General features: G+C 34.5%; 1 protein-coding gene across 2 annotated transcripts in view; it reads right to left on the bottom strand.

Annotated features, from left to right (window-relative positions):
• Positions 1-22,286, bottom strand: part of LOC132751100 (uncharacterized) — a 40,301-nt gene extending 18,015 nt beyond the window's left edge. The window contains exons 1-4 of one of the 2 annotated variants that reach the window (XM_060741213.1): positions 22,197-22,286; positions 15,474-15,558; positions 10,007-11,995; positions 5,524-5,648 (exon numbers count right to left, since the gene is read on the bottom strand). In XM_060741213.1, the coding sequence (XP_060597196.1) occupies positions 5,524-5,648; positions 10,007-11,863 (1,982 nt within the window). In that variant the 5' untranslated portion in view covers positions 11,864-11,995; positions 15,474-15,558; positions 22,197-22,286. The other variant, XM_060741211.1, reaches the window with a different exon arrangement.
• Positions 22,287-24,794: the final 2,508 nt, after the last annotated feature.

The raw sequence follows: 24,794 nt of genomic DNA, 5'->3' as shown, positions 1-24,794 counted from the left end.
GTATAGGGAAGAGTTATCATTCTTGCGCACAACATTCCTCCTCAATAAGATCTATCCACCTATGACATTTCATGTTGATATCTCAAACACTTTTTGAGTTATGCTCCACTCAGGTGAAAAATTAGGTATGAAAAATAACAAAGGGCAATAACTCAAAAATTATGAAAGGTAGAGTTATCATTCTTGTGCACTGCACACCTCCTGAGTGAGATCTATGCACCTATGAAGTTTCATGTTAATATCTCATAGGCTTTTGGAGTTATGCTCTGGACAAAAATCAATTTTGAAAAATAACGAAGGGCAATAACTCAAAAATCATGCAAGGTAGTTATCATTCTTGTGCACTGCACTCCTCCTCAATGAGGTCTATCCACCTATGAAGTTTCAAGTTGATAACTCAAATACTTTTAGAGATATGCTCCAGACAAAAATGTCGGACGGAAGGACGGACGGACGGAGAATATTTCTATATCCTCCGCCGAAATTTTTCGGCGGGGGATAATAAGGAGCAGTAACCTTAAATTTAAGCATAAGAAGCTTGGTCTGTACATGTTCAGTTGTCTTAAAAAGATAAATATTCTACCACAGTAATTATCAATATTCTTCTAAGTCTTTCGAAACATAGACAATCCTAAAACTGCAGATGGACAAAGACAAAATTGCCTTCACACAATGCCATCCTTTGGGCAAAGAACAAGTTATTATTTTACATTAGTGGGGCGGGAAATAAGGTATCTGCTGTCAAAATAGTGCAAATTGTGATACAAGCATGAAACTTTCAGGAAATTATCTTTACACCATGTAGATTTCGAAAGTCAAGTGGGCCCAAAAATATCTCTGCTCATTCAAGATGGCCGCCATTTTCAAGATGGCAGCCATATAAATTTGATGTACATAATAGCTTATTCATTCCAATTTTTTAAACAGACCTGAAACTTACACCAAAGCTTGCATATAGTTTCCCCTTTACAAAAATTTAAATCTTCAGGCAATTTCTCTTGCAGATTTCTTCAGAATTCAAGATGGCGTCCAATATGGCTGCCAATTCTAATGAAAACTGATATATCTCTTTTGTAGTATAATTTTTTGCACAAGGTATGCGTATTTCCATATAAAATTGTGAAATATATTAGAAAAAAAAATCAAAATTTTAGGTTAACTACATTGTTAGTCATGTTTTTAGTTTTTTGTACAAAAAAATTCTTTAAAAAATAAAAAAAAAGTGCCATTTTTGCATTTTCCTCTAACATGGTTTTCTAGGTATATGTACAAAATTCCAAAAGTTACATAGTTAATTAAAGTGTATTTGATATTCAATCAACACTATGTTTTATTGTATAATTGTGACAAAAACAAACAAAAATGTGAAGATTCTATACTTATTAAAAGAGGGTGGGGTAAATTTATCAGACAATTGTAGTACAAAATAACGTTTTTTAAGAATTCTTATGCAAATATTCACTGTAAAGTATTTTATTGTATTAAGGTATTTTTGTTTTCCTTTAGGTCTAGAGGGTGTACTAAAATATCAATAAATGCAGATACAATCATATGTATACATTCAGTTATTAAATTTTTGCATGATATCAGTTGTTTCAATATTCCTAATATAATTTAATAATTGTACAGAAAGAAGACTGAATATTCATCAACGAACCATATGTTAGATAAAATCATGCCTGGACCTGAGTGAAATGTTGTCTATTTATGAATACAATTATTTCCTGCACAATTTAGTCTTTCTAAAAGCTTGTAACAGAATGATTCAAAGTTGTATTTACTTGCACATCATTGTAACCAAGTATAATTGAATTAGTACCGTCCATTTCTAATAACTTATGTAGACATGATATTTTCAAAAGAAACAAAAATTTAGGCGACTGATACATCATATTATCTAATGACTAGGTGTGTTAAAATAGGTATCAATAAAACAGCTTGACCCACATAACAAACATAGCTTATACTTTAGAATATAAACTAAATGTAGGCATACTTTATTTTCCCATTAAACAAGAGAGAATTGTTGACCCTAGATCACGCGCCTTAGACCCAATGCTGGAAAAGGTCTATAATTCTTTTATACTGAAGAATGCTAAAATCATATAAGGAGTATCTTTTTTTCACCAGTCATGATTTATACTATTTGAAAAGAATCATGTCAAATAACTAGGCACTCAGAACTACAAGAAGACTAATAGAACTTTATTCCAATAAGAGTCCATGTAAACTAAGTGATTTTGATCCTATGCCAATAGTTCATAATCTTTTTATATAACATCACAATGTTATGATATACATATTTTCTCTTCTCTGTGCACATAATTTCGGAGAAGAATTTTACTATATAAGTCAATGTAAACTAAGTGACACGGAAAGCCATTTTGGGCTGCAGGAACATGATTTAAAGGCCCTCACGAGGAACACAGTTTTTAAAGACTTCTGTAGGGAATCGCATTGAAGTTGTTTTCTTGTTGTTGTTATTAAAAAAATCAACAAACAAAAAAACTGAAATGCCTAGAGCTTAGATAGTCAAAATATAACCTTGCCAAGTAAAGAAGACCTCTTTAAAAGTTACATAAAACACTTTTGGATCATTAAGTGTACATGCAATATAAAAAATCTTCTCAAAATCAAAATGCAAAGAGCACAGGTACTAAGCTGGCATGTAGCACCACCTTGGGTCTCTATTAACACATTTAATGAATCATGCTCATAGAGCCACCTGGGTACACAGACTTGTATAGGAAAACACATTAAAACATCTAGTTTTAAAATATAATGACTAGAACTAAGATATTTGGGATGTAGACTGATATTACATGCATAAATTTGTATGATGGTTCTGCAGTCTAAAATAGTTTTGCAATGGTATCACTTAATTACAAAGACTACTGTAATAAGTCTGTTTTCTCTTAACCTACAGTATCCGATGCATATACATTAATCATGTATCATCATAATTATGTTATAATAATGATATATTCTGGACAACATGGTCCAAATTAACCAAACACTAAAGGTCACTAAGTTTATATGGACTCGTATATAAATATGGTTATTGAAGTCCTCTCGTGTGAATAAAAATGAAAGCAGATATTGAGCATGTTTCTTTAAAAGCAACCGGATTCAATTATGACACAAATCATGCGTGTTATGACATAATTGACACTCCCAAAATGATCTTGTTACCTTTTTTTCCAACAATGATCATAGGTGAGTGATCCAGGGTCATCATTACCCTCTTATTGAAAGATAAAAAATAAGATATGATTACTTTAGGAAATACACTTAATTTGTATCTTAACTTTTCAAAAAGTTGCATGCAGGCCAGGCCATATCATTGATATATCTGTTTCACATCACATACATTTTGTTGGCTTTTAAGCCATGTTTATATTATAATTATAAAATTGTGGAGGAGTCAAAAATATGCGTTTATAGACTACCTTTATACCTTACATTCATGTACATGTTTGCTATTTTAAGCATGTTTAGTTGATTTATTGTCTTCTTATATGTCTTTACAATTAACAATTAATATATGATATCAATTATATTGAAACAAGAATTATCATGCAACCAAATTTAATAACATGTACACACATGTTTGTAATATGTGCATTTCTTGCTCACCCACCAAATGGCCCGAAGGAAGAAAAAATTACTTTCATCCAATAACAAGAGCTGTCGGTAGGACAGCAACGCTCGACTATTCTTAGTGCTTGATAGTAAAAAAAAATGCTTGATACAATTACCTCCTGCTGTTTACAGGTTGGGGTAATGATGGTGAACAAGTGTGCAAAGTTTCAAAGCCATATGTCAATGGACTTTGAAAATATTTGAACTATTACAAAAACTTTAACGTAAATTCTAAGTCGAAAAAGGGGCATAATTCTGTCAAAATGCTTGATACAGTTACCTCCTCCTGTTTACAGATTGGGGCCATGATGGTGAACAAGTGTGCAAAGTTTCAAAGCCATATGTCAATGGACTTAGAAAATATTTGAACTATTACAAAAACTTTAACGTAAATTCTAAGTCGAAAAAGGGGCATAATTCTGTCAAAATGCTTGATACAGTTACCTCCTCCAGTTTACAGGTTGGGGTCATGATGGTGAACAAGTGTGCAAAGTTTCAAAGCCATATGTCAATGGACTTTGAAAATATTTGAACTATTACAAAAACTTTAACGTAAATTCTAAGTCGAAAAAGGGGCATAATTCTGTCAAAATGCTTGATACAGTTACCTCCTCCTGTTTACAGGTTGGGGTCATGATGGTGAACAAGTGTGCAAAGTTTCAAAGCCATATGTCAATGGACTTTGAAAATATTTGAACTATTACAAAAACTTTAACGTAAATTCTAAGTCGAAAAAGGGGCATAATTCTGTCAAAATGCTTGATACAGTTACCTCCTCCTGTTTACAGGTTGGGGTCATGATGGTGAACAAGTGTGCAAAGTTTCAAAGCCATATGTCAATGGACTTTGAAAATATTTGAACTATTACAAAAACTTTAACATAAGTGGTTACGCGGACGCGGACACCAACGCCGACGCTCGGGTGACTACAATAGCTCTACTTATTCTTATCGAATAGTCGAGCTAAAAAGTACTTTTTAAGTTGGAACATTTGCATAAGAATTCATAGAAAAGTAAAAAGGCAAAGAAATAGAATGAACTTAGCTATGTAGATTTTCTGTTGTTTTTTCTTTTACAATTATCATATAGAATTACCCCACCCACTTTCACAAAATATAAAACCTACAGATTTAATGTTTTTCTTACATTCTGTACAATAAACACATGATATTAATGGAATGGAATACATTACTTAAGAAAATCAAATTTGAAAAATATGAAAAAATTGGAATTTTTTCTTGATCTTTTTTTAAAGATATTTTTAGACAAAAACTTTTAAAATGTTTACTTTTATTGAGATTAACATATAATTTGATTATCTCTGATATGTTTAAACACTTTTTTATCATAATAAACATAATTTGTTCAACAAATTATATTATAAAAATGATATAACAGTTTTGCACAAAATCGACGGCCATATTGGACGCCATCTTGGATTTGGAAGAAGTATGAAAGAAACATTTTGTGAGATTTAAATTTTTGAAAAGGAGAAACTATATGCATGCTTTAGGTGTTAGTTAAAGGTCTGTACAAAAAATTGGAGTGAATGAGCTAGCATGTACATCAAATTTATATGGCGGCCATTTTGAAAATGGCGGCCATCTTGAATGAGCAGAGATATTTTGGGGCCCACTTCACTTTTGAAATCTACATAGTCTAAAGATGATTTCCTGAAAGTTTCATGCTTGTATCACAATTTGCACTATTTTCTCAATTTCCCGCCCCACTACATTACCTAAACATCCTTGTATGTTTCTTCGAATATGTATCAGTAACAACTTCTAAAGCCCAATTCCCATTCTGTAAGTATCAATTTTACTGTACCTTATATTAATAATACATTAAACAATCAATGTAATCATTTACTTTATTACTTACTCAATACTTTTCAGATTGCTGTCAGTAACAGTTGAACTCTGGGTCAATTGTTTATCTGATCCCTTGGAAGGTGTCGCCTCGTCTTTAGTCTTTGTTCCAGCATCCACCACTGCTGACTCGACCGTCTACAAAAAAAAATTCCTAAAAATTTATCAGTTATAATTTAATAGAAAACATATGAAGTTATTAGAGTAACTTACTAATTATTAAGTAAATTGGCACAACAAGCAGGTTAACTTTATGTTTACAGACTTGTATCTAGTGTCTTAGTAATTTAAACATTCTATCCTGAAAATTCAGTTAAAAGATGTTGTGTTTCAATGTATCACACATTTGATGGCAGTTACAGTTAGAAATCAATTATATCTGGTAAACCATACAAACAATAGCTGATTTGTTTGTCTTGCTGCATGCCAGATGCTAAATGGAAAATAATATACTAAGATTTTATCAAAAGAGAACATTTTCACAATTTAAGTATTCATATTCTTGTTATATACAATTTATGACAGATTTTGCAGTATTCACAGTAAAAGCTATTTTTTGCATATTTGACCCTTTTTGGGGTAATTTAGGTAGATTATAAGTGCTGTTTGCAATGTGTCTAGTAACCTGACAAAATTTTCATTTCAAATACATCTTCAAAATTTTCACACATATGAGCAAGAATCTAGAGACATACTGCTTTGTAACTCCATTACTTGTATAGGTCATATGGCAAAGTAAACTAGTTTGGTAATGATTTATACAAGTAACTTAAAATATTCAATGTTTGTTTAAAAATTCAGACAATCAATGTTTTTATCTTTTAAGAAGCAACCACAATAATCTTAAAACAATAAAATTTATATTACAATAAATATTTACTTACTATATTTTACCTGTAATAGCTTTAAACCCTTTAAACAAAAGATTTTTTTTCAGACTTAAAGCTAAAATCTTCACCTACCTGCTATTTTAGTTGCTTCAAAGAAGGTAATATTTTAAGAATGTGGTTGGAAACCTGCATTAAGAGACCACTTGTAAACCATGACCTGTCTCTTAATACACTTTTCTGTTTAACTTTAAACTAACAAAAACAATAAACATTACAGAACTCTTCTTTCTTAAGAAACTTTTCCCCAAAATTACAACATCCAAATAATTGATCTATATATGTGTAGTATCAAAGCGCTTTTTTCACCTTGATTGTAGTCATTTTTTTTTCTCTCAGTATTTCATCCATGTGGTCTTTTATCACAGGTTATCCATTTACAAGGAAGATGCTTGTTTTGTTTAAAGTGAAAATGATGCAAACATGATGATGGCAATTTCAAATCCTTCAAATTTCTGAGATTTACACACCTTTTTAGTCGTATCAATAGTCATTTGAATTGTCTTCTTTCTCTTTCTCTTTGGCCTCAAGTATCTCCTTTGTGTTCTTATATGCAGTGGCGTTAACCTCTTATTCATTCTTACTTTATGTTCCTTCCAGCTGTGTATTCTTAGAAGGTCATGATTGTCAAACACTTGGCCACACCTGACACAAAACTCTTTCACTTCTACATGTACTTTCAAATGGTCGGTCAGATCCCTCTTTTGTCGGAAACCTCGACAACACACCTCACAACTGAAGCGTTCAATATGCAATACTGCGTGCCTCCAGTAAGCATTGGTCTTTTTAAATGCTTTATTACATTCTGGGCATGTCAGAGGTTCTCCAACTAGATGTTTATCTATCATATGAGCCAAGAGTCCTTTCTCAGTTATAGGCTTCTTCTTGCAAACTTTGCATTGCGCTCCTTTTAAATGAACAGTAAGCATATGTCTTTTGAAACTTAATTCATCAGCACATAAGATGCTGCAAGCTGCACATTTATATGCCTTCATGAGTGGTTTATATGATTCAAGGCCTTCTGGGATATGACCACTGTATTCAATAAACTCAGAGAATGGTTTCAGCTCCTTGGATCTCAAACTGTCACTTGTATCTTCTGCAGCATGGGCTGTATTTAAAACTTCTTTAGTAATCCTGCAAAAGAAAATAATATAATTTTTATTTCAATAAAGTAAGAAATATCCATCATAATACAAATTTTTGTAAAAGGATTATTCTATTCATAGGTAGAATTTATATTTTGTAAGATTTTTTTTCAGATTTTAGAAGAAGTGTCAACTTTTAAACAAACTTTATTGTAGTCGTTTTGCAACAGGTAATTGACATTGCGGTAATTACAATTGCAGTTTAATTTTGTGAATTTCAACACAAGAAATACTTCCAACATAATAATATACATTGCAAAATGGAAGTTCATGTCCGGACTTAAGCAATATATGAAGGCTCCAGAATAATGAAATGGCCATGGATAACTTTCCATAGAAAAAAGGTAGAAATCAATAAGCACTCGCTACCGCCAGCAACATTTATCTGATGGCAAAAGAAAAATGAATGAGAAGTGTTTTCAATTACTGGCCTGGCACTAATATGACAGATTTTAGGTAAAAGTATATGTAGTTTATATATATTTGGAACTTTTTCCTGCATTAAATGGTGCTCTTAGTTATCTTAAACAAGGAAGTTTTACTGACTAGAATGTAAAAATTCACACATACAAGGAAGTTTCTAGGATACTTAACAAGTAATGAATGCTCAAATTTCCAACTGTTCTTTACATTCAAAATGTGCACAATATAAGATTCCCCTTAAAGAATCTCAAAGACATTAAACTTCCCTTAAATTGCATGAACAAAAATTCATGTTAGAAAACAGTGTCCCATTATACATGTACATTTCTAGGTAAAGCACTGAAAAATCCTTCATACAACATAAAAAGAAAAAGAGAAGAACTTACACTGAGCCATGTTGATCCATCATGATACCATATTCAGTGCCCAAGTTTTCAGGGTCTGACTTATCCACGGGTTTTAACTCTGATTTTCTTTTAGAAGGTTCCATTGGCACACTATTATGCAAAGCTTCTGGGCTTTTTTCATCAGTAAACAGGTAATATATTTGTTTTCTTCCAAGAATCTGTTCAATGTCAGTAGCCTTTTTATCAACAATCTTCTTCGCTTCTTTGCTGTTCCTGCTGGAACGAATGGTATAAGTCTTTCCAAAAATATATTTGTTAATTTTGGTAGAACCAGCAATACCAGTCATCATGGTTGACTTTGGATTTGGAATGATATCATGGACCATTTGTTGATGAAATCTAAGCCTTCTAACTGACAAGAAATGCTTGTTACACATGTGACACCTATGATGAGCTAGACCTATTTCCTTTTTTAAAGATCTATTCTTCTCTCTGTAGGATTCAACCAAGGCTAAATATCTCATTTCTTTGGCACTGCCACATTTTTGCAAATGTCTCTTTAAAATGTGTTCTCTTAAAAACCCAAACTTGCACGATGGACACCTGAATGGATATTTGTCTTTATGCAGTAAATACCCTCTTTTGGAAGTAATGATTTTACCACAATCTTGACAAAAATAAATATTTTTTGAATTTTCACGACACACATGGATGACTTTCTGCTCCAATGTTTTTAAAGAGACGGCACATCTAAAGCACTTGTCAGTACTAACTGGTAATTGGAGGTCTTGATGTTTCAGATAGAAACGTCTCAGGATTGATGTACACAGGCTATAATTATATTGATCACTGTCTTTGTCTGAGCCAATTAACTTACTGTCTGAATCAACATCATTGTCGTCCCCAGATAATTGTTCATCATCTTCACTTTTTAAATTCTTTTCAATGGTAACACGAGGCGTGCATGTACCTTCCATCACATGTTTCAAACGATCAACTTCCTTTACAAATGACTTCTTGCACTTGCCACAAGAAAATGTTCTTGCTACATTCACTTCATATAAATGTTTATTTAACTTTCCTTTACGAGTTACTGCTGTAGAAACTTTACGTTTTCTGGTTTTAATTTTTTCACTGACTTTAGAACTCTGTATTTTAGTTTCAGACAAATTTTCAACAGATTTTGATGCTTCTTGTGTTTTATTTAACTGATCTTCTTGTTTATCTAATTTCAGACACAATTTGGGCTTGTCTGGTATAGAAGCTTCTGTATGATTGTCTAATATATGTTGTTTCATATCAGATTTCTTCTTTGTCATAAATGAACATTTTTCGCATTTCAAAATCTTTTTAATGGGAAGGTTAAATGCTTTCTTTGCAGTTATCTTTTCTTTTACTTTTTTAACATCATTTACTTTCTGATTTTTTTCTTCCATTTCAGATGCTGAAATTTTAATACTTTTTAATCCGCTGCAATGTAGGTCTTCTTGCTTCTTTTTAACGCTGCTTGCAGTGCCATCATTGTTTGCATCATTTTCACTACCCATATTTGTTGTTTGGGCTAAAGAACTCACCTTCAAATTCTTCTTAACTGTCTGAACAGCTTCTAACAACACAGTGTTGCTCTTAACATTTTTAATAGTACTTTTATCTTGTAAATTATAAATTTTTGAAAAGCTGTTAATAGATACCTGTTTTGAAGAAGAATCAGACTTCGATTTTTCAGTCTCCCTTGTTTCATCTTCTTTTAATTTCACCAATTTTTCAACATCTGACTGTTTAGCTTCAGAAGGTTGCTGATCAATTTCCATCTTGCTTTCACTAGACTCATTAGATTGGGATTCAATGTTATCCACTGGTGTATCAAGGGATTCAGTGTTACTTGCTGGATTATCAAAGGATTCAATGTTTTTCACTGGTATTTCAAGGGATTCAATTATATTTCCCGGTGTTTCAACTTTTTCCTCACTTGGTGCTGGAGGAACAATCTCTTGCTCCTTTGTGAATGGTGTTGTCTCAGGAAGTGATGTTTCATTACTTGTTGGTTTAGAACTCTCTATAACTGAATTTGTAGAAACCAATTCTGCTGCTATGTTTTCAACAGCAACATCACACTCTGCTGGTTTTACTGTACTTGGAAAAGCAACAACAGTCTCTTTCACAACTGCAGGAGTTGCAACTTTTTTCAATGGTTGTACCGAAGAAGTCAAAATTTGATTAGAAACTTCTGCTTGTTTCATTGCCACTGATAGCAAATCTGTTTGCTGTTTGATAACAGCAGGAACTCTTGTTGTTCCTACCATTTTGGACTGCATCTTACTAAATGCAGGCTCTGTTCTCTGTGTGTAAGTGCTTGTGGTGATACTTCTAGTTGAAGCCGGTATCTGAGGAACAATAGGTTTATTTACAACAGGAACTGAGGTCAGACCATGACTTGCATTGGATTTCAATAAAGACTGAGGTTTCACAACTGTAGTAATCATTTTTTGTGGGTAAGTTTTTGTCTGATAACTCTGTTGTCCTGATTTAAGCATACCAGTATTAACACTTTGTTTTTGTATCTTAGGGTATACAATGGTATGTTTTTGGTATGGTTTTGGGTATACAATTTCTGTAGTTTGACCACTGGCATCCACTTGTTTAACACTGTGATAACTAGATGGAAGAAATCCTGTCTGACTGGATGCTGATGTAGGCTTTGAAAGAATGCTAGTTGGAGCTGCTCTAGACACTGGCTGCCTCATGATGTTTGTTCGTTGCCTATTAGTTGTTTTATAACTCAATACTTTTGGTTCCTCAGCTCTAGCTACTTCAGTGTTAACACCCTGGGTATCAACTTTTGTGGCAGTGTATTCAAAGGAAGGAGTACTTTGGTCATATGTTATGTTGATGTTACCAGTATCTACTGCTGGCTGGGTATAGGTTGGCAGCTGAGTGTCTACCTGACTGGTTTGTAAACTTCCAACTTGGTTAAGAATCTGCAGAGTGCCATCTTGAGTCTGAAGCTGTAGTGTTGCATCACCAGCATTCTCCCCCAACAAGGAGCTATCGATCTTAAGTATTTCACCTGTTTCAGTGATATAGTATGTGTCTGTAGATGTTTCACTCTCTGGCTGTTGGAAAGTTTCAGTGACTGTTGACTGTACTGCGGCAGGAACTTGAGGAAGATCAATGACAGGTTCTACGGCAAGGTCTTCCTTCACAGAACTGACTGGATTAGCATCACTGACAATTGTATCTCCAACAGCTCCTTGAAGCAATTGTGTATAGTCATTGTCTGTTTGTACATGGTACTGATATTGAACTTCAGTATTGGCATCTTCAATAACTGTCTCACCAAGTCCCTGGCCTGCTTCACTAACTGACAGAGTAATATTTTCTCCACCGAAACTAGAAGTATCAGCTCCTTCCTCCATAAACAATACCGTGACTGGTCCATTCTCAGTCTCAATCACTTGAACTTGCCCAAGAACACCCTGTGAGTTAACAGCTGATTGAATATTCTCCAGAAATTCAGGGCTGATAGTCATCTGCTCTCCCCCGTCCATTCTGCTTCTGTTTCACAATTCTTGTCAATTCATGATTTCTTTATTCAAATTATTCAGATTTTATTGTCACCAATTCTAATTACTATTTAGTTTCCCAGTCAGATTCTTCATTTGTCAATTTACATCTCGACTCTGAAAAATTAAGAATAGACAGTGTAATTAGTAAAAGATTTTAATGTTTTATATAAATCTAAATAGATATGCAGTAATCAAATAGTACACAGGAAAAAAACTGTTTATAAAAGAAGTTAAGTCACAGTGTGTTGGTTCTTGAAATAAGGAGGCCTTGACCTTTGACCTAGAGACCTGATTCATTCGCGAAACACAGCTTCTCACAGTGGTGAACATTAAATTTCCTCCATGTGTGTAGGAGATATGCTCTGAACGAAAGTGGACCCCGCCTGCATGTCATCCGGCATGTTAGTTTGGCCACAAGTGTTTCCTTGTCAAAATATAAATCAAATTTATAAATAAATTACAAAGTTATGGTCAATTTTAGCAGAATCCAACAATTTGGCGTAAATGTCTTAAGGTCAAATAAAACTTGGTAACAATAGTTCTGTGAAAATTTGGTTTAATCCCTTGAAAATTGCCCAAGAAATTTCTGTCAAGAATGATTACATCATAAAACCGGCAAGTTAAATTAAAATCCCTTGAGAAATTAAGGAGCTGTTGTTGTGTGGGTATTTTTAGCGATTTTTTTCCTTAACCGTAACAATTGAAAAAAATAAAAAAATATCCAAATTTTGAAATTTTTTCTTAAAAATGAAAATTTACCCAAATGACCCTTTTTCAGATATTCACAAAGAATTTACCACTCTTTGAGGTCATTTTTCGTTTGTTACACTTTAACCAGATATTTACCTTGTATTTATATCAGATTTGTTTGCAATGTCGACTTGAGCAGAATATGTTCTAAAAATTTGACCAGTTCTCTGAAAAATGTCTTTTATTATTCAGTAACCATATGACTGAAAGTATTCTAAATTCATTCAGCTTGAAAAATCCTAGTCCACAAAGTTTAAATAATCAAAAATACTGTCGCAAAATTCCCGTTAATTTTGATTTTATCTAAATGAAAGACCCTGATTTAACATATAGTTTTGACATTTTTGACATTTACTCGATTAAACTGTAATAATGTCTTTCATTATTCGGTAACCATAAGAACGAAAGTCTAATCTATATTCATTCAGCTTGAAAAACTTTTTGTCCACAAAGTTTTAATTATCAAAAATATTGCAGCAAAGTTCCCATTAATTCGGGCTTTGGCAAATTGAAAGACCCTGGTTCAGGGTGATTAGGGTGAAGAAGTTGCTTTTGTATGAGCGACTTCGCCTAAAACAAACTTCAAAGCGATTTTGAAGTCGCCTGATTTTTTTTAATGATCTTGCTTTTGTATGAGCGACTTCGCCTAAAACAAACTTCAAAGCGATTTTGAAGTCGCCTGATTTTTTTTAATGATCTGTCATACCGATTTACGATGCTAGGTCTGTTAACAATTTGTTTACTTCTCAATTACATCCAATAAACGTTAATCTGCTTGTTTAGAATGCGTGCCAACAAAATGTGATAGTAATACACGCCGCAATGTCACTATATTTATCTCTATCATTATGTAAAATGTAAATCGCCCAAACCATCAACGAAAAATTATAGACAACAACAAGTCTGACTCAGGGCACTGCTCTATCTGCAGTGAATAATGTTACCAACTAAAATACTCACTACATGTATACAGTCGGATGGCCCTAGATCGTTCAACTGATACATCAAACTCATTCGAACAATTACCTAGACAAGCATTCTGACCAAGTTTCACGACAGGTGAATTTTCTATTTTTAGCTCCTGTGACCTAGATTTCATCGGAGATTACCCATGTTCGAACTCATCTAAGCAATTACCTAGACAAGCATCCTGACCAAGTTTGATGTCAATTGAGTGAAAAATGTGGCCACTAGAGTGTTAACAAGGTTTTTCTATTTTTAGTTCTTGTAAACTAGTTTTGCATCCGAGATGACCTATGTTTGAACTCATCCAAGCAATTACCTAGACAAGCTTCCTGACCAAGTTTGATGATAATTGAGTCAAAAATGTGACCACTAGAGTGTTAATAAGGTTTTTCCATATTTTGGCGGTGTGACCTAGTTTTTGAACCCAGGTGACCCATATTCAAACTTGACCTAGAAATCATCAAAACAGTAGCCATTAGAGCATTAACAAGATTTTTCTATTTTTAGCTCCTGTAACCTAGTTTTTCAACCCAGATGACCTATGTTCGAACTCATCCGAGCAATTACCTAGACAAGCATACTGACCAAGTTTGATGATAATTGAGTCAAAAATGTGACCACTAGAGTGTTATTAAGGTTTTTTTCATATTTGGGCAGTGTGACCTAGTTTTTGAACCCAGGTGACCCATATTAGAACTTGACCTAGAAATCATACAAATTTCCAGAATATTTGGATAAAAACATGGGCCACTAGATGATTGAGTCAAAAATGTGACGACTAAAGTGTTAACAAGGTTTTTCTATTTTTAGCTCCTGTGACCTAGTTTTTCATCCAAGATGACCCATGTTCAAACTCAACCGGATATTATCTAGACAAGCATCCTGACAAAGTTTGATGATGATTGAGGCAAAATGTGACCGCTAGTGTTAACAAGGTTTTTCTATTTTTAGCTCCTGTGACCTAGTTTTTCATCGAGATGACCCATGTTCGAACTCATCCGAGCTATTTCCTAGATAAGCATTCTGACAAAGTTTGATGATAATTGAGGCAATAATGTGACCGCTAGAATGTTAACGTACATGTGTGGACGGACGACAGACAACAGACATTCAACGACCCTAAAAACTCACCCTGAGCTAGCTCATGTGAGCTAAAAAGTAATGGCCCGAAACATGTCCCAGGTGACGCCTTATGTGTCTCCTAACTTCTCCCTAAAGTCTCCTCACTTCTCCCTAAATCAGCTGGAGGGAGAAGTCACTTCTCCCTCAAATTTTGACCCAGCTCAAGCCCTGCTGGTAACATATAGTTTTGAGGTTTCGGACATAATTACTTGACTACATTGTAATAAAAATATCTGTAAATCAAATTGGAAGCAACTCAACTTTCGGTTTGAATATAGGCAGTAAGAGGACCTTTTAATTTTAAAAATACATCAATACAAACAAAAATTGACATTTTTTAACACTTATATTGTAAGCTTAATTTATGTAGATTGTGAATTTTTGCAGAATTGTGAACGAGTCCGTCAGACCCATTCTGAAATTGTGAAAGTCTCAAAGACCGTTAGGGATTGTGAATGGGTCCGTTATTCGGTACCACTTATATAAGGAAAAAAAATCGTTTTAAATTTAATATGTACCAATTAACAAACAAATAATATTCTTCATGTTACATTTTAAGACATAAATACATTCAGTCAATCAATTTAAGATTTTGAATTTAGAAGCCCGAATTCCAGTTTTGAATTTATTCTACTATATATTTAACTAAATTTTCTTAAAATTTTCACTGGCCCGAACTATTTTTCACTGACCATGGACCACCGGGCCAGTGCTAAATTCGATGACTGTACATTGGAAGAAACTTTTACACTACCTTAACTTTTCAAGTTAAATAAAGCACCATTCAAAAACACTTGTATCAAATCAGTCAATTCTTCAGGTTCACCAAAACGCACAACCTGGAAACAGAAAATGAAGGCATTTTAATAAAACATACAAACAAGAACATTTTAAATTCAAATTTTTCAACTTAGGACTCTAGAATATAACAAATATAACAAAGGACTTGAATATATATCAGTGTTTTTTTTTCACTTTTGGGGGAAGGGGGCCGATGCCCTTTGGAGGGGGAACAAGGGTGCCATAGTCACAAAATACGCCCGTTTACGAAAGCTTTAGATGGAGATGGGAGCATTATGGATAAGTGTTATCTAGCAAGCAAGTTTTTATTCCTGGCACTGTGTTGTTAAATGAACCTTAAAACAAATCAGTAGGGAAGATATGTACAGGATGTGTGACCTTGACCTTGGTCGCAGGGACCTGAATTTTATGCACTGCACTCAGCCTCACAATGATGAACATTTGTGCCAAATTATATTGAAATCCCTCTATGCATGAAGAAGTTTTGCTCCAGACAAGCGTTTTTTCTAGAGCTCTAAACTGTGACCTTCACCTTTGACCTAGAGACTTGGTTCATGTGCAGGGCACTACGTCTCATGGTGGTGAACAATTCTATAAAGTAACATTAAAATTCCTCCATGCATGTAGAAAATATGCTCCGGACAACATCTGGATATTTAATCATCTCCAGTGACCTTGACCTTGCAAATATTAACCTAAATTAAATGTGTCACACCTGTAGTCATGATAGTTACCATTTGTGCTACAATCCATCAATAAATGATGACTAAATGGTCCCTATACACATCTTCAAATTTTTATCTGAACTTTGACCTCTATGTGTGACCTTGACCTTGGCTGCAGGGACCTGAATTTTGCGTGCGACACTCAGCCTCACAATGGTGAACATTTGTGCCAAGTTATATTGAAATCCCTCTATGCATGTGGAAGTTTTGCTCCGGACAAGCGTTTTTCAATGAGCTCTAAGTGTGACCTTGACCTTTGACCTAGAGACCTAGTTCATGTGCGTGACATGGCTTCTCATAATGGTGAACATTTCTATGAAATTTCATTAAAATCCCTCCATGTGTGTAGGAGATATGCTCCGGACAAAATCTGGATATTTCATCATCTTTAGTGAAATTGACCTTGTATATATTGACCTAAATTATATGTATCACAGCCATAGTCTTGATAATGACCATTTGTGTTACTATCCCTCAATAAACAAGATATGTTTGTAAAACATGTATGCCCCCTATCAGCAGCCAATTAGTCATGTGATAAGGTTATTATGCATGACTTCTGACCCAGTGATCAAACAATTAATAAGGGTTATCAAGTATCTACTGTTCATGACCTTAACCTTTGACCCCTTGACCCAAAACTCAATAGGGGTCATCTGCTGGTCACGACCAATCATCATACAAAGTTTGAAGTTCCTAGGCCTAAGCATTTTTAGTTAATTGATCAGAAACCGTTTTTACCTACAAGGTCAATGTGACCTTGACCTTTGACCCCTTGACCCCAAAATCAATAGGTCATCTGCTGGTCATGACCAATCACCATACCAAGTTTGAAGTTCCTAGGCCTAAGGGTTCTTTAGTTATTGATCTGAAACCGTTTTAACATACAAGGTCAATGTGACCTTGACCTTTGACCCCAATATCAATAGGGGTCATCTGCTGCTCATGACCAATCACCATGCCAAGTTTGAAGTTCCTAGGCCGAAGAGTTCTTTAGTTATTGATCAGAAACCGTTTTTACTTCCAATGTCAATGTGACCTTGACCTTTGACCCCTTGATCCCAAAATCAATAGGGGTAATCTGCTGGTCATGACAAATCACCATACCAAGTTTGAAGTTCCTAGGCCTAAGCGTTCTTAAGTTATTGATCAGAAACCGTTTTTACTTACAAGGTCAATGTGACCTTGACCTTTGACCCCTTGACCCAAAACTCAATAGGGGTCATCTGCTGGTCACGACCAATCATCATACAAAGTTTGAAGTTCCTAGGCCTAAGGGTTTTTAGTTAATTGATCGGAAACCGTTTTTACCTACAAGGTCAATGTGACCTTGACCTTTGACCCCTTGACCCCAAAATCAATAGGCATCTGCTGGTCATGACCAATCACCATACCAAGTTTGAAGTTCCTAGGCCAAAGGGTTCTTAAGTTATTGATTGGAAAGCATTTTTACCTACAAGGTCAATGTGACCTTGCCCTTTGCCCCTTTAACCCCAATATCAATAGGGGTCATCTGCTGGTCATGACCAATCACCATACCAAGTTTGAAGTTCCTAGGCCTAAGGGTTCTTTAGTTATTGATCGGAAACCGTTTTTACCTAAGAGGTCAATGTGACCTTGACCTTTGACCCCTTGACCCCAAAATCAATAGGGGTCATCTACTGATCATAACCAATCACCATATCAAGTTTGAAGTCCCTAGGCCTAAGGGTTCTTTCATTATTGATCGGAAACCGTTTTTACCTACAAGGTCAATGTGACCTTGACCTTTGACCCCTTAACCCCAAAATCAATAGGGTCCAGGCCTAGACATTAACTTTTGAATCAGGTTGTCCTGTCGGGCAAGTAGTTTTTAAAACTACTTGCCCTGACCTAAGACTTACTTGTCCTGACCTAAAAATGGTAAAAATGTATAAATCAGAAAAATAAACAAGCTCATACATTAATACGTAGACACAAATATTTTTTGTATTTAGTAGTTTTTCTAAAACATCGGTTCATCTGTTTATTCAATGTGAATATACTACGGTCATGTACATTTGTTGATATAGGAAACGGAAGGAAAAATATGAGCATGCGCCGCGGTAAGGTAATTCCCCGTTCAATCATCAAGTCAACAGCCGTAAATGAGTCTTCATTGACTAAGTTCATAATGTTGTTATAAATATTAGATTAAACAATAAATCATTTTAAATGCAAAAACTTTATTTAACAATTATATTTAAAGATCAATATGATTATTTACATATTTTCAATGATATCTTTACATGCAAACATCAAAATTTAAACAACAGCATAACCCGGGAATTACCTTGTACAAAATTAGATATAGTCTATTATTAGAACGGGGAATTACCTTACCGCGGCGCATGCTCATATTTTTGCTTCCGTTTCCTATATCAACAAATGTACATGACCGTAGTATATTCACATTATTGATAATGATTCATGGTGTATTTTTGTTTTAAAGATGTTTATAAATGAAAAGATGTTATTTCTATTCATTTTGTACATGCATTTTGTCAATGATGCTTTTTATTTTCACTTGCCCTGTCGGACAAGAGCTTTTCAAAATAACTTGCCCGGACCAAACTTTTAGTTGTCCCGGGCAGTCGGACAACCGTTAATGTCGAGCCCTGGGGTCATCTGCTGGTCATAACCAATCACCATACCAAGTTTGAAGTTCCTAGGCCTAAGGATTCTTTTGTTATTGATCAGAAACCGTTTTTACCCAAGAGGTCAATGTGACCTTGACCTTTGACCCCTTGACCCCAAAATCAATAGGGGTCATCTACTGATCATGACCAATCACCATACCAAGTTTGAAGTTCCTAGGCCTTAAAGTTCTTTAGTTATTGATCGGAAACCGTTTTTGCTTATAAGGTCAATGTGACCTTGACCTTTGACCCCTTGACCCCAAAATCAATAGGGGTCATCTACTGATCATGACCAATCACCATACCATGTTTGAAGTTCCTAGGCCTTAAGGTTCTTTAGTTATTGATCGGAAACCGTTTTTGCTTACAAGGTCAATGTGACCTTGACCTTTGACCCCTTGACCCTAAAATCAATAGGGGTCATCTACTGATCATGACCAATCACCATACCAAGTTTGAAGTTCCTAGGCCTTAAGGTTCTTTAGTTATTGATCGGAAACCGTTTTTCCTTACAAGGTCAATGTGACCTTGACCTTTGACCCCTTGACCCCAAAATCAATAGGGTCATCTACTGATCATGACCAATCACCATACCAAGTTTGAAGTTCCTAGGCCTTAAGGTTCTTTAGTTATTGATCGGAAACCGTTTTTGCTTACAAGGTCAATGTGACCTTGACCTTTGACCCCTTGACCCCAAAATCAATAGGGGTCATCTACTGGTCATGACCAATCACCATACCAAGTTTGAAGTTCCTAGGCCTAAGGGTTCTTTAGTTATTGATCGGAAACCGTTTTTGCTTACAAGGTCAATGTGACCTTGACCTTTGACCCCTTGACCCCAAAATCGATAGGGGTCATCTACTGGCCATGACCAATCACCATACCAAGTTTGAAGTTCCTAGGCCTAATGGTTCTTTAGTTATCACTCGGAAACCATTTGGTCTATGGACCGACAGACCGACGGACCGACAAGTGCAAAGCAATATACCCCCTTTTCTTCGAAATGGGGGCATAATGATGACTAAATGGTCCATATACACATCTTCATATTTTTATCTGAACTTTGACCTCTATGTGTGACCTTGACCTTGGCCGCAAGGACCTGAATCTTGCCCGCGACACTCCGCCTCACAATGGTGAACATTTGTGCCAAGTAATATTAAAATCCCTCTATACAAGTGGAAGTTTTGCTCCGGACAAGCAGTTTTCAATGAGCTCTAAGTGACCTTGACCTTTGACCTAGAGACCTGGTTCATGTGCGCGACACTGCTCCTCATAGTGGTGAACATTTCTATGAAGTTTCATTAAAATCCCTCCATACATGTAGGAGATATGCTCCGGACAAAATTGGACGCCGCCCGTCCGACCGCCAGGGGCGTTCCCATAATATGTCCCGTTTTTCAAACGGGCGTATAAAAATGCAATAGGAGGGTGAATTTTATTTCTTCACAAATGAGGAGAAACAAAAAAGATCCAATGCATATTTTAATACACCACTTACCACTGTAAGATTTACTTTTGTTTGACATTTGTTTTCTTTCCAGTGAGTAGAAAAGGGGAGCAACTCTTGCAAGACAAGTTTAAAATACGTCGCTTTTTCTTAATATACTGATCTAAATTACCAGTATTGAAATAATTGTTGGGAAGCCAGGAGTAGCTCCCCTTACTACCCGGGAACAATTTGTAAACAACTTTGCTTAACAGTCTTACAGGCATAAAATAAAACATTTTTCGGCAGTAATATGCAAAAAAAAAAGAGTATTCATTGTAGGCAAATTTGGGCTGCCATATGAGAGGGAAATTTCGGCTTTGAGGGGGAAAAAAAAAACATACTATTTTGAGGGGGGAATGGGGCCGAATTTCGTCGAATATTTTGGTGAAAAAAACACTGTATATACATAAAAATGATTGATTATATGTGTAAGAAAACATTTACAGCTTAGTATACAACCAATTGATGTTATTCAGCTGATGAACATATCAGCCAATTATTAATTAAAATTAAAAAAAACATTGTCCACAATCACACAACCTACTCCTAGAATAGAATTTTAAGGGTAAGATGATTAAAAATACTTATGGTGAAGATCACACTGGAAGCAAGATTCTCTTTCAGCTTGTTTAAAGTTCAAACCACTTTATTCTTGTTACAAATTCATCCTATGAGAATTGAAGTGCTATTTCTAGGTCCCAAAAAGGGGTTCACCCCAGAGTTTAAACCAGGAGAATATATAGTTGGCTCATTCCATATTTGTAGTAAATTATTGAGTAAAATATAGACATCTAGGGTCTATTTCAGGAGATTGGCTTGATGCTAATTAATGGAAAACAAATGCAAGACAACGCCAGGCAGTAAACAGATATTTCAGCAATCTCCTTGGTTTTGACCCCTCTGTATATGTGAGGAATAAAACTTGTACATAAATTATAATAAATTAAATGGAATGAACCTATACTTCTGTTTTAGGCCCCAGTAGCCTAATTAATTTGGAGAGAATAGTTTGACCCATTTTACATACTTTTTTTTTCATACCATCAAACCGTTACAAAATGTCTTTTGGAAAAAGACATCGGCCGTCAAAAAATATCTTGATGTCTCTGACAAGTCTAATTAGTTGGACTAAGACCCCAGGGTCTATTCCAACATATAGCTGATGTTTCACCCCAAAAATTTACACCCCACAATCAGCTCCCAAACCAATCAACAGCGTTCTACTCTTTGTTTTCTATAATAGTTCTTTAAAAAAAGAAATAAATCCATGGAAGGTTGACATCTCCTCGGCAGGGGAAGGAAATGTTCTGGGGTAGGCCTACTTTAGAGAGGAAGTCTATAAATTATCCAATATAAGGTCTGTATTTTCTTTACAACAGTATCAGTTTTACTTCATACAGAAGAAAAATTTAAAAATTAGACTTAAAACTAATAATCGCATTCTTTTAAGACTAGTTTAATACTGTTTAAAAGCTGTATGGTCCCTGTCAAGGGGGTCTCCCATTAACAAAACGAGCAACAACAAACAAAAAGAATGGAAAGGAAGGCAATTTTCACCTTGGAGTAACTACATTTTAGTAAACCATTAAAGCTTTGTAAGAATATCAAACAGGGCTGCGGTAATATGCTTTGATTCAATATGGTCACGAGAAATAAGAAAAGGGCCCTTCGAGGAGGGGGCTTATGCCTCGCTACGCGGGAAAACAAAATAGGCTAAAAATACAAAGAGATCAACATCAAAGTTAGGCTAGTCAAATAAACTAACAAAAATACAAGTTATTTCATCATATTTCATTTATTACCTCAACAAAAAGGGGTCTAAATTCGGTAATTTAGTGGTGTTTTTGTTCCTTGGCGTGTTTTTCCGCTTTGGCAAAGTACCCGGATGTTCCTCCAGGTCACATAATATTATTAAAAACGGAAAGGTTATTACTTAAACACGAAACGAATCTGAATTCAACAAAGTTCAACGAACGTTTGCGTATATAAATAATTAATTATTGTCTGCATATATTGTAAGGGGTCATAAAATTTCAGAGTACTGCGAAATGATTATAGTTCTTACATTACACTTAATAATTTTTTTTTTCATTCTTATTTATACATTCAGAATAATCGAACTCCCGAAGTTTGACGGAAAAGGCCGAAAAGTTGCGAATGAAAAAAAAATCACAGTGGAATGAAAGGTTAGTTACAGCTCAAAGTCCAGAATAAAAAAAAATAAAATCCTTGAATAAAAACAAATAATTATTTTGTATATACAAGCTATAAGATTTTTTAAAGAAATTAAAAATCATAGAAAGTTGCGGAACCGATCGAGTGCCTATGGTTTAGCCTACAGTTATTCACGTGTGTTTTTGTACAATCATTTTATAAATTATTTATATATAAATGTATACAGTAGAGGAGAATAGCCTAATCAAAGACTATGTACTTTATGCCAAACAAATCTAATTGAGGATAGTATTTACAATGTTATAAGAACTGTTGTTTTTGGAAATGTACGTTATTTCAAACAATGTGTTTAACATAATGTCGGATAATAAAAATCTAGTTTACCCCGTAAACACCCACCAAAATAAAGTAATCAAATTGATTGTACAAGCATATGTATCCATATGAATTTCCTATATATATAATGTTAATAACATGTTAAAAATATCATACATGCTCAGATTATAATCTTCTGTTTAGGTGACTTATAGGTCCTATGGGCCGGGTGTTCATCTTTGTATATTTTTGTGTATGTATATACATGTCACCTAAACTATGGAATGCCGGTAGGGACATGTCAATTTGCTTATTTGCCAACTGCTGAATTGCTTATTTGCTAATTGCTGATTTGCATACTCATGTCACTATAATAAAGAATTTACTTACTTACTTATTAGAGCTACTATTAATATTATAATACATGTACATGCATATCTATAAAGTAAAGGCATATTGTACGCATTGTTGCTAGGAGTATCTCAGCGTGAAATATACAATCGTACTATCATATCAACTATTCTTGTGAAAAAAATTCCGATAAAGTTGCCATTTAGGCCTAATTATTATCTGATATCTAGATGGAATCGAATTTTGCTTAAGGTAGAACTATATAGTGGCGTTATGCGCTTACATGTAGGAAATTAAAGGGCGAGGTTGAGGTTATGGGAATAAAGGATTATACACTGCCACATAACCCCAGCTTTTAAGGAACTACATTGGCTTCCTGTGCACATCAGAGTCGAGTACAAACTCCTTACATATGTGTTTAAGGCGCTTCATGGACAGGCACCTACGTACATACGAAACATGCTAGACATTTTTCTACCCCATCCAGACAACTTAGGTCCCAGAATGATTGCTTAGCACTTGTTGTACCGCGTAGTAGGACTGTGACTTATGGTGATCGTGCTTTTATGACGACAGCCCCTAAACTCTGGAATGCCCTATCTAGACCACTTAAAATTTGTGAAACGAAACTCTTACAGTGTTTAAGAGAGCACTTAAAATTCACTTATTTAAGAGGTTTTATTTGGACTGATTATTTTTTAGGTTCTTACCTGAATTTTATTATTTATGTGGGTCTTTTTAACTTTTTTTAAACTACATTTGATTTGAATTTGTGACTTCAGCAATATTGATGTTTTAATTTTTTGTTTCTTTTAAATATTGTATCATTTATTTGGCTATATTGTACAGTACTTTTGAACGTGTCAATGTGCATGAAAAAAGTGTTTGGTATATAATAATAATAATAATAATAATAATAATAATAACATTATTAATTGCAGCTAACAGTGATGCCCTATCCTTGCCTTGTCCTGCCCTATTTAATTAGACAAAAAATACACAAGGGAAATAACCAATTCTGTTTTACTTGAAACAATAATACTATAGTTGTTTCCCATGTCTCTCAATAAAGAGACGGTTTATTTTTTATAAGTTATAATTAATAGACCGATAAATCTTAATTCAGCAAAATTCCGTTACGATTTGCACATTTTATAATTAAGATGAACGCCGATCATTTTAGAATATAGTCAATTGTGCGGAAATGCATGCAATATATTATGACTTCTGACTAAATTTACATGCAATTTATGAATTGTATATAAGTTTCGGGTAGAACCACTGATAAATAGCACAAATAATTACGCTTGGTTTAGAACATGCTTTTGTTATAATAAAGTTTTGTATATATCTGTATATCAATTAAGGTTAGATTCTACATTTAAGTAGTTCTAGCCCAATCTGATCTCGGCTATTATGCTTCGCAATAGACATCAGGCATGGGCAACGTTTGCAGAAGTTGTAGAAGACCAACAACAAACAAAGATTATAACCAGAGCGAATTGCGATTGTCTATTTGTGGTCTATGTACGAGACCACTTATCTGTGGTATACGAGAA

The sequence above is a fragment of the Ruditapes philippinarum genome, unplaced genomic scaffold (assembly GCF_026571515.1).
Source record: "Ruditapes philippinarum isolate M1 unplaced genomic scaffold, ASM2657151v2 ctg4575_1_1_1_1, whole genome shotgun sequence".
NCBI classification, from domain to species: domain Eukaryota; kingdom Metazoa; phylum Mollusca; class Bivalvia; order Venerida; family Veneridae; genus Ruditapes; species Ruditapes philippinarum.
Note: the sequence above shows the minus strand (reverse complement) of the source record. Positions and strands in the feature narration are given on the sequence as shown.